Source organism: Phragmites australis, chromosome 16 (assembly GCF_958298935.1).
Source record: "Phragmites australis chromosome 16, lpPhrAust1.1, whole genome shotgun sequence".
Classification (NCBI taxonomy): domain Eukaryota; kingdom Viridiplantae; phylum Streptophyta; class Magnoliopsida; order Poales; family Poaceae; genus Phragmites; species Phragmites australis.
Window position 1 is genome coordinate 13707459 of NC_084936.1, and position 13867 is coordinate 13721325.

A 13867-nucleotide genomic window follows, 5' to 3' on the forward strand; every position below is an offset into this window, starting at 1 on the left:
AGATACATTATCCCAATTAATTGGAGGCAGAATAGGGAGTTGAACATACCCTCCAACAGAACTAGTTTTTGGAAACCCATCTGCAGTGACCAGTCCACCAATGTGATTATCGCCTTTAATTGACCTAGTTCTCCTCGAAAGTGGTTGCATGCTATTTACTAAGCGACCAGTAGCTAGAGAAGTTGGTACTTCCTCACTGTCAACCATGCTTATAGTCACCGAGCTGCAAGAGAAAATCTTGGAAATGAACTGACCGATGATGGAATTGCAGGAAATAGTCGCTTGATGCATAATTTTAATCATTACCAAACGAATTAACAAGAAGTTACATTAAAAGGAGATTTTCAGTGCAGAACAGATAGTCACCAGTGCTGACACCATTATAATGAAGTGAATGTGTTATAGCAAGCAACTATACAAAATAAGAAGTAAGATGGCTACAGTCTAAAGAAACAACTGACATCATCAAAGCGACTAAAAGAGAGCAAATCTTACCTATATTCTCCATTGTTGTACAAATGGCCATGCAGTTCTTCCAAAATTTTGTAAAACAGTACACCTCGCAGCTTTGTTAGATCAGAACGAACATCTTGAAGAGCACCTACCTTTAAAATTCTGTTAGCTTGTGATATTGCTATGGTGAAAGAAGAATATGTGCAAGCTCATGATAGGAAAAACAGTTGTCTTGAACTACAGACCACATGTAGAAGGACAACAAAACCCAAACGGCGTAGAATAACGACCTTAACTAATAAACCTCTGAAATATGTTCCATCATCACTTTGGAAAAAAGTGTGCGCCATATCAAGAAGTCAAGATATCATAATTTGAAAGTTAAATCTATTTAATGATTTAATCACCACACAATGGTGCTGAGCTAAAGTTTGAACAAACTCATTAAGATAAGCTTATCAAATTAAACCATGAGTTAGAATATCTACCCATCCATATGAGATTTTGGTAAATCAGGCTCTATCTATCCAGTCGTCACGGAAAGTTAATAAAATTCTCATCTATACTAGCTTACTAACTTCAATAATTGCAATTCTTAACATGTTCGTCACTGCTATGACTAGCTAGGTACCCAGCACACTCAGCATAATAGGCACCACATATTTGGCTCTCGCAAATGTGAAACACACCTTTACAGCAAATTTTGCTCCTGGGCATTTGCTAAGTTGAGTGCCCAGGAGCCAAATTCGCCCTGAACATAAAATCTCCCTGAACCTATTGAGCTAAAGTAATAGCCATTAGATACTTGTAAGCCAATTAACAATGCAATGCAGGACAAGTGTAGTTTAGCATTCTAATGGATTATTGCAGAACATACAACAGATGACCATCTTAACTACAAGGAACATGCAAGCTAAACACATCGTAATCTTAGCACAAATTTTCAGAACACTAAAGTACGAAAAAAAATCATGATTGGATGTTGAGACTAACCGCTTGAAGGCCTTCTCGCTCCAGCATCAGGATTGATTGGACATGCAACTGCACTGCAGCATATAGCTGCTTCTCTGCCATCAAGTTTTCGATTCGAGCAGGAACCTGTCAGATACTTTGTGTTAGAGATGGAATAACTCCCTCAAGTTTGGAATATAAAGAATGTTAAGGTTGGAAGTGGACACAAAGAGGTAAATAGTATAAGTATATAGGACCGCAAAGGTCAGAAATTAGATACATATACCAGTCCAAACGAGCCGAGCTCAGGCCTCAAACACTAGCTCACGAGGTCAAGCTACTTGTTCTTGACTTTTTCCCCATAAGTTTACCTCCCACATGTTTACCTCCCACATTTTCAAGCTAAGCTTGAGCTTTGGCCGAGCTGTTCTATAGGGCTTTATATTAAAGTAAAGTTACTCTACTTTTTCAAGCCGAGGTCAAGCTTTAGTAGTGCTTCTATATAAAATTTTACATTGAAGTGAAGTTTTTTAGATTACTCAAACCAAGCCCGAGCCCATCTCTAAGCTTTTTAGGGGAAATTTTCACAAAAAAGTACTTAACCTAATTAGGGGAATTTTTTTGTGCATACAATTATTTGGTGAAAAGGTGCAAATATCATAGGACATCCATCCGAACCCGATCTAAGGCTCCTTGTTCAGGCAGGCAATCTCCCCCATTGACTCATACAGTTTTGTGAAAAATAACCTTCCCACTCTAGGGCATGCTCCTCACTGGCTCACCCCTAGGTCCCCAATCACATCCTCTCCAGATTTCAATCTCCGCTCCATTTTGGGAGCTAGTGTTTCAAGCTTCCTGTGCTCGCCGCCATTGTCGGTAGGCCCTCGTTACCACATTTTTACTATCCTTGCAATGGGAAAGCGCTGAGCTCGCCGCAAGCTTGTCCCCGTTGTCCTCAAACCCTTGCCCTGGTCATCGACACGACATGGGCACCAAGGCCAAATCCTCTACCATACACATGAACTTCGCTTGGCTGATTATGGTTTGTTTTGCTGCGAACGAATACCATGCCCTCTGATGGATTTTGTTCTTTCAATTATGGACTACATGCTTGAGCTATTAGCAACATGGATGTTTGGTGACAGCAGCCCACCAATCAAAAGGATCTGAGGAGTTCGAAAAGCTTGGAAGAATTGAAGGTGTTGCACTCTTCCATGATCAGACTTGTGCATACAATGATTTAAGCCACCATCTCACCACCTTATCTCTCTACCATCTCATCCATGACTTTAGTGTTTCCCGACCTTGGCTATGTGATTCACGCAATGATGGAAAGCTGAGCTTTTGTTAATTGTGTCATTTTTGTGTGAATGGTTCCGATTTGGTTTAGCCGTAACATTTAAGTTCAATTGTAGCTCATTTCTCTGTTGCATATTGTCACATCAAATATTTTTTCTTTTAACAAATGGATAACCACATTAGAGAATGGTTGTGTTTAATCATGTAACATTCAATTGAGAAATGTACAAATTCCGGTGTTAATTGAAAAGTTTGAGTTTGTGTGCTTCATTTGTAACTAACCTATGAATGATTGATTGAGGTGTTAAATTTGAGTATCAATTCCAAGGTAGCACTAAACGTCGAAGTGTAGCTGAGTGCACTGCAATGCACTTAGTTTATGACAATGTTGTGGCTTAGCAAATTTGTGAACAGCACCAGGTTAAGGAATTTATCGGAATGAATTGTGATTCATGTTGGCATGATGCTGCTGCCATATGAACAGTGACATATTTGGTAGTGGTACTACTACTAAAGAACATCCAATTTTGCCTGTTCGAAACAGTAACAAGCTGTAGCAAGGATGACAAATAGGTCATCATGAGTCAATAAAAATAATTCAGCAGTCGATCGCATAGTGATCAAATAAACTGATTGAACGTAGGAAGCAAAATATAGTCGAGCATTAGATTGACCCAACAAACTACGGTTCTTCCAAACAACATTATCCAAGGTCCTAAATGGCTTTTCAGAAGGTGGTATGTATATGCTGCACTTTATTTAACATGTTTCGAAAAAATGTTTTATTATGTTGGTCAGCTAGGATGGCATTTATGGTTGAAACTAGCCCATTTTTACATGTTCCATGAAAATATTAAAATGTTTCTTTTAGTTAAAAAATCACTTGTTTAGTTTAAATCTAAGTCTATAAATTATATCAGTTTCGCCTATAGCAACTGAACAAGATATTTATGACAATCAGTGTCCAAATCCCATATAACATAAGCTTGTCGCCAAGAGCACACAGTTGGAAAGAATGAAGCTTATGCACTGACCTTGGCGACATCCTCGACCTGATCCAAAAGGGAGAGCACATGGCGCAGCGTGAGGGACCGGTACCACAGCTGCCCAAGGTGCTTGTTCTTCCTGCCAAGCATCTTTTTGGCCTCCGCCATCTCCCCCTTGAGTCCGGTGATGCTCTCCGCAGACTCACTGAACAACCGCAGGATCTGCCATCGCGACACATAAACACAACAACTCCACTCAGCATGTTGACATAAATTGGACATGAACGAAGGTTTTGCCAGTGAAATAAAACAAAATGCGACGGTAGGTGGGCCGGACCGGACCTGAGAGTAGTTCTGGATGGCCTTGTTGAAGCCGTGGTGGTAAGCATGCACAACCTCGTCAACGACATCCTCGATGAGGTCGCTCTGCTCCTTGAGGAACTGGATCTCGCCCTCGCGGTCCTTGGAGGTCAGGATGTGCACGACGTGCGGCAGCGAGTCGAAACGTGCCGCCGCCCACCCCTCGTCGATCCGCGACAGCCCTTCCTTCAGGTACTGCACCCCCAGACGCGGGAAATTGGGATTTCCAACAACAATTCCGGGTCAGCATCCTGAACGAGGGACGACGGTAGGGAAGGGAAGAGGGAGAACTTACGGATTTGTCGGCCGGAATGGGGAGGCCTTCGAAGATGCCGCGGCTCATCGTCCCGGCGGTGAGGAGCGGCCGCGCGGGGAAGGTGCGAGATCTGAGGTGGTTGTGCGGTTTGGACTTGGAGGTTGGGTCGGGAGGGGTGAGAAGGAAGTATTAGGATCTGGGATCACCGATAAAAAGATAATGATATGCCTTGGAATGTTGTGGGGCGGCCACTGGTTCTACACCTTGGTTTCACGGACGAGTGGCACACGGACAGGAGATTAACAGGGACGGGAAGATCAGGTGGAGGGAGGTCGAGCTGGCCGCGACCCGGGCCGCCGTCGCCGGGTAATCTAGGTCTGGTAACCTGTTTCGTGCGGGAGAGCGGAGTGCCGGAGTCGGGCAAGGGAGGAGAGGAACGGGGTGCGAGCGACGGACCGAGTTTCCAATTTCTTATACTGGTGGCATAGTGCGGTAAATATCGTGCTTTGATTTTTTGAAGGAAAAATATCGTGATTTGATGGCACGGCGAGATTTTTTCAGTAAAAACGCACACACGCCTTACCACTAAACCCGTGTTTGGTGCTGTGTGCAGATCACGAGCAGCTTCCTCCCATTTTCCAAGCATGGGCATAAGCCGTTCCACGAGTTCTATTTTATAGCCTTTTGCAGAGTCTGGGTTAATCTGGGGGAGCACACAAATGAAGGTTAGGCACATAGCGTCCAATATTATCAATAGATGATTTCTTAATTTTTCTAGGTTTTAACTCTGCCTCTTGACATCTTCTAAGCCCATGCAACATAGCATTTTGCTTGAGAAGAAAATGAAATACAAGATGAGATAAATGTATCACCTCTAGAGCAGCATTTGCATCACGAATTGCAGGAAGTGGTTTCTTCATTTTTATAAACACAGATGCTGGATAAGCATAAGAATTCCACAACATGATTAGTACTCGTTAGATGAGTAATGCATCATGCATAGGTGGTAACATTTGGTATTTATGGAGCATAAAATGCCTACCAATTACCTCTAGTACCATACATGATTGCTGAGAATGGATCCAACAGTATTGCTTTGGTAAGATGTTCAACAGCATATTCGAGCTTTCCTGTGATTACAAGACAAGTAATGCCACAAATTGGAGAATCAAACATAATCCAGATCGCAATAAGCCCAGAAAAGGATCGAGGAGGAAAAACAAGAGTACCTTTTGACGTTGCTTCCATAGCCTTGCCTTTTGCTTCTTGTGAGGCATCACGATTTTCTTCAGTCACCTCAACTGAACAACCTCCCATCTGCCATAGCAAAAACGGACTTAACAGCTCAATCAACTCTACATTTCCTTTGTAGTTTGTACAACTAATCAGGCCATCACGATCATGAGTAGACGAGACTTAGAATTCCACATGTTGGTGCCTAGAGAATTAACTAGAAAATTACGTGCCGTTGGTGCGTCGTGTAGCCTGTTGCTAAGCATAGTGATATAATAAAACCAAAAAATAGAATAGGAGGTACTTCAATAGCAATTGGACATCACTAAAGTTTAGCTGATGGGATATTTGTAGTTGGATATTTGTTTAGTACATGTTACAGGTGGACATATGATAGTATATAATTTCCAAAGTCGATTACTGAACTGCTCAAATTTAGCTTGAACGATTAAAAAAATCGGTACAAACAGTAGCAACAATCCCTGGTCATAGCACGAATGCAACTCCATTTCATTCTCATCATCTAGATCTTGTCCTACACGTTGATCATAGCATGTGTTAGGGGATTCGCTCAAGTCTACAAAGAGGTCCACTAAAAAGGTAACTTATGTAAAGGGCCCAAGAGACACCTTGTAATATTTGAACACCATCAAGGGTTGAAGATGAAATTTCACCTCTCCCCCTCACCTATATAAAAGATCCAAAAGATCAAGAGGTGGGAGATTGCTCTCACCTCCACTTCTCTCTCTCCTCCACTCATCTCTCTCTACCTAAATAGAACCCCTTCGGCCCTGTAGGCGAACATGGTCCCCACGGCATGGATTAGGACAAAGCAGGAGCCAGAATAATACTTGGAAATGAAAAAAATGCAAAAGAGAGAGTAATGTTTACGCTTGTCAACCATTTAACTTTAGCAACCATATATAGTAATTGTCGGTGTATTGAGTAAAGGGTTACTCTGGCAAACATGCCTCGCAAGCGATATAACGACTAGAGGCGTATATTTCCTAAAACTAGTCGGTCGTGCGACCAGGATATGGTTTCCATGACCAGTATGAGATGTACGTGACCAATCTCTCTGCGCCATCACATTAACCCGCGACCGGCCTCACTGGTCGCAGGATCGGATCTGACACAACCTATCCAATCGCATTTATTCACATCGACTCAAGTGTTTTTCTTCCTCGGGCGTCAACTCCAGTAGACGAAGTCATGGACGGTGCAGAAGGGTTTTGTCCCATCTCGTAGCATTAAATGCTACAGAGTAGGACTTTTGCAAGTTGACGTGGCGTCGTACAACGGACAGGACGTTGTCAGCATGCCAATTAAGCAAGTGGTCGGGGACGGTCCTCCGTAATGATAGCTTAGGCTAGATATTAGAATGAGCAGGGTCTTTTGTTTGGATCCACACGTATGTTCTCCTCCTCCCTACTATATAAAAGGATGAGGATCCCGTTTGTAAAGAAGAAAAGATCAAGTCTGGCAGCCAGCTAGAACTACCTCTGTAACTAATTGAGATCCTCCATAACACAACACACATGACGTAGAGCTATTATCCTCTGTGAGGCCTGAACCTATATAACTCCCTATGTCTCTGAGTCCATTGTACGTTCACACATCGATTCTTAAAACACTATTCACGCACTCACAGTCCAACATACCCTAAAATCACTATTAGGGACTAACCCTCGACATTTGGTGCGCCAGGTAGGGGACGTGTTTTCGTCGTTTCATCAAGTTTGAAAAGCTTGATCAGGTTGGCCATGGCCGGATCCATGGCAACCGCTGAGTCCCGTTCCGATGACCCCCGCCGCTGTGAGATATTTGTCATGGGGTACCACCCAGATGAAGCTAGTGTGCTCTAGGCATGGGACACCGAGACGGAGTCCGGGAGTTCCGAGACCCAACACGAGGTCTGCATAGTAGACCATGCAGTAGGGGCGCTGGAGGCCCTCACGTCCCAAGCGCTAGTTGGCGAACCCCCAACTATACGCCCAGAAGGAAACTAGTCCAGCACCGGACAGGTAGGTGCTTCGAGACAACCCCGCATCCTCAGCGTTGTCCTGAGGAGCCCTTGCACAGGGCATAGTCTACGGTGGCGTCATCACCAAGGCCATCGTATCGTCCAAGCGTCGGGGGCTCCCCCCCCCCCCCTCTTGCTGATGAGGATAACCTTACGACACATTCTTCACCGTCACCTACTCATCAAGATATACGCATCGAGTTGCCAACTGGACCAATTACAAGAGCATGTGCCAAGAAAATACAAGATCAGGTGAACTTGTTTCTTAATGACCATATCATTCATTTCAAGGAGAATTTTATACTACCCCGATCTTGTAATTTACGTGTGCTTAGGTATTTGGATCAATATGATGCATAAGAGGAAGAAGAGCTGCATTGTTTGTTGGCACATAGACAAAGAAGAGCTAATGGATGCGTGGGAGAAAAAGGTTATCACATGGTGTCTAAAGGTCATATGCAGCTGTACATGGACTTTCCAAAGGCATTGCTCGGGGAAGTTCAGACTGGATTGAACATACTCGGGGAGGAGGTCACACAACTACATACAGAAATCAACAACAGCTTCGAAGAGTTGCACGCTATGTTTGCAAATCTCCATGTGCGTGTGGGTCTACGAGCTGACGACACAAGTGTACACGGGCCTCAAGCTATTTAGCACACTGAGACCGAGGAGGAGCGCGCTATTCGCATGGATGAGGAATGACGACAGCAACTAGCTCATCATTTGGCAGTGTAGCAAGATGCAACGGCGCGTCTTGTTGCTTCCGGGCATGGTCGAGGCAACGGTGTTTTTAACGACGCCCAAGGAGGAGGTGTTAACATATGCATTCATAATGCTGCTACACATATGCATGGTGCACGTAGCTGGGCTGACGACGCTGAGCTCTCCATCGATGATGATTTCCGTGCTGACGCTTACAATGAATGACAGCCCCATAACCGCAACAACAACATGCGTTGCATGTTGCTAACTTATTTTTCAGGGAGATCATGAGGTTGCATGGTGTGCCACGTACCATTGTGTCAGATCGTGATGTGAAGTTCATGAGCTATTTTTGGAAGACACTTTGGGGTAAGTTGGGGACGAAGATGTTATTGAACACAACTTGTCATCTCCAAACTGATGGTCAAACAGAGGTGGTGAACCGCACACTTTCAACACTGCTAAGGACCATAATTAAGAAGAATCTAAGAGAGTGGGAGAACTGTTTGCTGCACGTGGAATTCGTTTATAACCGGGTTGTGCACTCCACTACTCAGATGTGTCCTTTTGAGGTGGTGTATGGTTTTAAACCGATTATGCCGCTTGATTTGCTGCCACTTCCAAATCAACACCAAGTAAATATAGAAGCGTCAAAGCGAGCTGACTATGTCAAGAAATTACATTTGAAAACAAAAGAAGAAATTGAGAAGAAGGCGAAGTACAATGCTGAGAAAGCAAACAAGAAAAGGAAGAAGGTACTGTTTGAACCGGGCAAACAGTCTTGCAAAAGCTCTGGCAAAATGGAGAGACTTTCGAAAACCTCCGCGAGGCGGAGCGTCTTACGAAAACCTCTGCCAAACACTCTTGCAAAAGCTTTGGCAAAAATAGAGAGACTTCCGAAAACCTCCGCGAGGCTGAGCGTCTTACAAAAAACTCCGCCAAACAATCTTGCAAAACCTCCACCAGAACGGAAAAACTCCCAAAACCTCTACAAGACAGAGAGTCTTGCAAAGACTCTGGCAAAAACAGAGAGACTTTCGAAAGCCTCTGCAAGGCAGAGCATCTTACAAAAATCTCCGCCAAATAGTCTTGCAAAAGCTCTGCCAAAATGGAGAGACCTCCAAAACCTCCGCAAGATGGAGTCTTACAAAACCTCTGCCAGATGAAGAGGCTTCAAAAAACCTATCGGACAAAATCCCCCGGCATCTTGAAGGCAAGCACCTCGACAGGCGCAGCCAACAAACCAAAGGGATATGAATCCCCCTCCCCACAGGTAGTGGTATGGCCCGCATGACTCAAACACATGTGGTAATAGGAAATAGTATGGTATCCCCAGCTGGTTATTGCAAGAGCAGGGCAGCGGCAAAGGGATGAGGGGGTCGAGGACCACCTCTCCCGTCTGGCCTTCGGGTTCGTCTCCGACACGCTGTCGCCAGGCTCCGGGTGGATTACCTCCAGAGTCAGGCAGCGCCTAAGGGCCGAGGGGGCCGAGGACCACCTCTCCCATCTAGCCTTCAGCTTCGCCTCCGAAAGCTGTCACCAGGCTCCTAGTGGATTACCTACGGAGTTGGGCAGCAGCTAAGGACTTGAAGGGTCGAAGACCACCTCCGGACCTTGTCTCCAAAGGATCCAGATGGGCTTCGCTAGGTCAAAAATCTGGAACAAATTTGGAAGAAGGCACTACCAGCGCCGAGCCTAAGGAGTACGCGATAACCAGAACCGACGAGGTCACTACCGCTTCACCCGGCCCTCCTTAGTTAACCTGTGTATCTACCACCGCCAGATTCCTGAGGCCCACCTCTCCCCCAGAAGGAACAAAACCATCAATGATCTATGCGAAGGCTCGGTACGTCAGACATCCAAAAAATTAGCCATCGCCTACGAAGGGGACGAAGAAGCGCGGCTTGAAGCACGAAGGCACATGGACAAGCGGTCCTCTGCGCGAAGGATCCCCTTACACTTCGGCCCAAAAAGAGATATAATCGCCCCCAAAGATCCAAATTATATTATTAAACAAATCGTGCATCCGGAGGACGCGTACAAAGAAGCAAACAGTACAAAGGCCGCTGCAGAGGAGACAAACCCTGAGAGAGCAAACCAGGGGGAGAAAGAGTACAAGGTGGCAAAAGACAACTATGACCCGTGACAGGGCCATAGTCGTACGGCAGAACAGGGATGTCCACGAAGCACCCCTGAAGGCCACCTTCGCCTCCTACGGATCCCGGTAGGGGTCGCGCATGGAGCGGCGTATACACCTCATCCGCGGCCTACCACTACGGAAGTTGATGCAGTAGCCGACCCCCAAGCTATCAGAAGACGAGGAAGAAACCGAAGGGGCCACCATTGGGTCGTCCTCCTGCTTCTTCTCAGTCCTCGCTGCCGAAGTTCGCTCCTCCTTGTCACTCTCCCTCTGCAAGAGATCCTAGTTGATCTCCACATCATCATCGGAAATATCGATGATCTCGATAGGCATGGTCTCCCAAACCGGTGGTTGGGAAGGGGCAACAGGCAGCTATCTACCCCACAGGGATGGAAGCCGGACGTCCACCGGTGGCTGAAACAGCCCAAGACCAGTAGAAGCAGTCGAGATCATCGATGCTCTGAAGAGGATGGGTAGGAAGACGATGCCATATTCAAAGTCAAGTTAAGTGCTCGCTCGTGGGGCAGTGATAGATCCAGCCGGATGACCCCCGCTTTATACCTAGGTCGAGCGACCACGTATGCCTAGGAAGAGAAGCAGAACCAACGTGACATTGCTCTGTGGCATCCCTCATTAATCTTTGGGGGGCTGTGGCCATATCCCGGTCGTTCCACCAACACATGGCAACATCCCACGGCAATGCCTCATTTTCTTGCATGAATGTCCCATCTCATTAATGATCTAGATTCCTTTCGGTGCCTGCCAGGGGCGTGGGTGCAAGACCCTAGATGAACCCACGCATTATCGAGTCAGAAACACGCCAGTGACATGTCCCATCTTACCGTCCTCAAACTGGCAAATGTGGGGATTCCCCGATCCCACACGTAATCCCCCACTTTGAAAAACTCAAATGGCGAGAAGACCTATCACCAAAAAAGTCCAAAGAATCTAAATCAGCCTCGGCACAGACCCCAGAGCGCATCACCTCCACCAACGACCCTCCGGCCTTGAGTACCGATACCACATACTCCAACTCCAACAAGCTCTGGAACGTACCTCATCTGCTGATATGTCTTCGGTCTTCAACTCCGACTTTGACGCCATCTCCACCTCCAACCTCAGCATAACCCTAGGGTGTGCCGCCATCACCAATGCACCATCATCATTGAGCTTCACTATCAACGCCCGTAGTTCCCGCCGAAAAACTCCTCAGGGACAGGAAATGGCCTTTGGGCATTCTTGTTACAAACCTAGGCTAGAGTTGGTTTTCCTCTACATCCTCTCACCCCTCCAAGCATCGAGGCTAGAGAATGAGGGGGTACTATTGGGGGAAAATAGACCAGCCTGAGGATAATGGTTGGCGGTCGCTATCAAAGGTTCCTCCAGAGCCTTCGGCCTCCGGACTCGATAGGAGGCCCCATCCCCGAGGCTACGAATCCCTTCGGGCCACCTCTCCAGCTCGTACATGACCTTCCGAAGACTCAGAGCTACATCAAGTACCCCAGAGCCTTCGACCTCTGAACTCAACAGGAGGCCTTATCCCCGGAGGCTGCGGACCCCTTCGAGTCGCCCCTCCGGTGCCCATGCGGCCTTCCGAAGCCGCGTAGTATATATAGTAGAGTTCACGACCCATAGAGGGCAGACCACTTTATGCATAAGATTGAAACATAGCTATTGCTTATTCTTTCATACCAGTGTTCATGCGAGGACAGCTGAGAGAGAATTAGGCAATCATTGTTTATCGTTCTGCAATCCAAGGTCAAGTTGTCGTTCCGCTGGGAATTGGGGACATGGCAATCGTCACTTGTGGTCTCACGATGATCATCTATAGGTGTGTGTTGGGCATATTCCGAAGAGTTGAGGGTTCGTACATTGGTGCGAGTGTTCAGCTAGCGACATCGTCTACTTCACATCTTTTATCATTGGCTCTTCCCAAGAAGATCGGGCTGCCTCGGTATCACTATGCTTCAATAAAACTCGATTATTCTGGCCACACTTGGTCTCTATTTATGGGCATGCAAACCCCTAGACATTGCAAAACAAACTAAGGAAACAAATCTGAGTCTAACTCTATTTGTTATAATGTTGACTCATTCTAAGGTTTTCGAGTCACTCACGAGGAATCTATTGATGGGGCTGGATCAATTGGAAAGATCACAGTGTAATCTTTCCAACCTATGGCTAAACACTTCCATTAGACTCGGTATGAAAGAGATATCTTCCTTTCGTTGCACAGCTATTTGTTCAATTCAAAATGAATTTGGAAACTGAGTAGTAATTGACTTGGAATCCAACTTGTCTTGGTTTCCAAATTGTTTGGGACTCAGAGTTAGTTAGTAGCATTCCATCCCCATACATATGGATGCGAGCATAGGGGATCAAGCTAACCTCATGATTTAATTGATGTGCACGAGGTCGTGTTATAGGACCTTGCAATGGCCCGACAACAAACGGTTCTGGAGGATTACTTGTAGTGCATGTATCCGCAGGGGTGATGTCCTCATCATCCTCCTCTTCTTGAATTGAAGTCGACCTCGATGGTAACTCTTCTTCTTCTCCTAAATATGGTTTTAAATATGTAACATTAAAAGTGGGACTAACCCCAAAATCTACAGGTAACTCAAGCTTGTATGTATTATCAATAATCTTCTCAATAACTTTAAAAGGATCATCGGCTCAATGCATCAATTTAGACTTTCTCTAATAAGGAAATCTATCCTTCTCAAATGCAACCAAACAAGATCACCTGGGTCAAAAGTAACATGTTTTCTTCCTTGATTGATGATGAGTTTATACATGGCATTCTTGTGCTCTATATTTTTTTTAGTGGTCTCATGCATTTTTAAGATCAATTCAGCATGTTGCTTAGCATCATAATTTACCTTCTCTGAAGATGGAATAGGTAATAAATCAATTGGAGCACGATGTACGAGACCATAAACGATCTGAAATGGGCACATCTTTGTAGTAGAATGATGCATTGAACGATTATACGCAAACTCAATATGAGGTAAACATTCTTCCCACTTTTTAAAATTATTTTTCAACACAACCCTAAACATTGTAGATAATGTTCTATTAACAATGATGATGAATACTAGATAGTTACCATATCCGTGCATCCTAGAATTTCCTATAATTCTTGGGGCATATCTCTATCTCAAGAAAGGGGATCCTTAGATGAACTACCTGTAGGTACCCAGGACATATTGTAAATAGGAAGGTTTATCTCCAAGAATGTGAGGAAGGACTCCAGAGGATGTATGATACACCCATATATATACAAAGCTAGGGGGCCTTGCAGAAAAGAGTCGAACAAGAGCCATTAGAAGTTGAAAAAGTTGCTCAAACCTTTTGAAAAGCCAGAAGACACCCAAAGCCGAGTAAGGAAGTCATTAACTAGGTTTAGATCCATCTAGGCTAGCCACATACCCTCTTGTAATAGGCTCAGATCAATACAA

General features: G+C 45.2%; 2 protein-coding genes across 3 annotated transcripts in view; both read right to left on the reverse strand.

Annotated features, from left to right (window-relative positions):
• The window catches only part of LOC133895493 (exocyst complex component SEC8-like), a 26760-nt gene extending 21992 nt beyond the window's left edge, over positions 1-4768 (reverse strand). The window contains exons 1-6 of one of the 2 annotated variants that reach the window (XM_062335838.1): positions 4345-4768; positions 4032-4244; positions 3738-3911; positions 1447-1551; positions 496-605; positions 50-223 (exon numbers count right to left, since the gene is read on the reverse strand). In XM_062335838.1, the coding sequence (XP_062191822.1) occupies positions 50-223; positions 496-605; positions 1447-1551; positions 3738-3911; positions 4032-4244; positions 4345-4392 (824 nt within the window). In that variant the 5' untranslated portion in view covers positions 4393-4768. The remainder of the gene's footprint in view (positions 1-49; positions 224-495; positions 606-1446; positions 1552-3737; positions 3912-4031; positions 4245-4344) is intronic. The other variant, XM_062335839.1, reaches the window with a different exon arrangement.
• On the reverse strand, positions 4677-11510 carry LOC133895072 (FAM10 family protein At4g22670-like). The gene is made up of 6 exons (XM_062335272.1): positions 11463-11510; positions 5535-5622; positions 5355-5435; positions 5178-5242; positions 4889-5008; positions 4677-4781 (listed from the first exon to the last, which is right to left on the reverse strand). Exons 1-6 carry the CDS (start codon positions 11508-11510, stop codon positions 4677-4679), a joined length of 507 nt encoding a protein of 168 aa, XP_062191256.1.
• Positions 11511-13867: the final 2357 nt, after the last annotated feature.

Bases quoted from the DNA above. Each gene is read 5' to 3' on its own strand.
- LOC133895072 (XM_062335272.1), bottom strand. From the start codon at position 11,510: ATGGCGTCAAAGTCGGAGTTGAAGACCGAAGACATATCAGCAGATGAG. The intron at 5,623-11,462 runs GTACGTTCCAGA...TTGCTATGGCAG, and splicing joins AAGACATATCAGCAGATGAG to ATGGGAGGTTGTTCAGTTGA. The intron at 5,436-5,534 runs GTACTCTTGTTT...TTGTAATCACAG, and splicing joins TATGGAAGCAACGTCAAAAG to GAAAGCTCGAATATGCTGTT.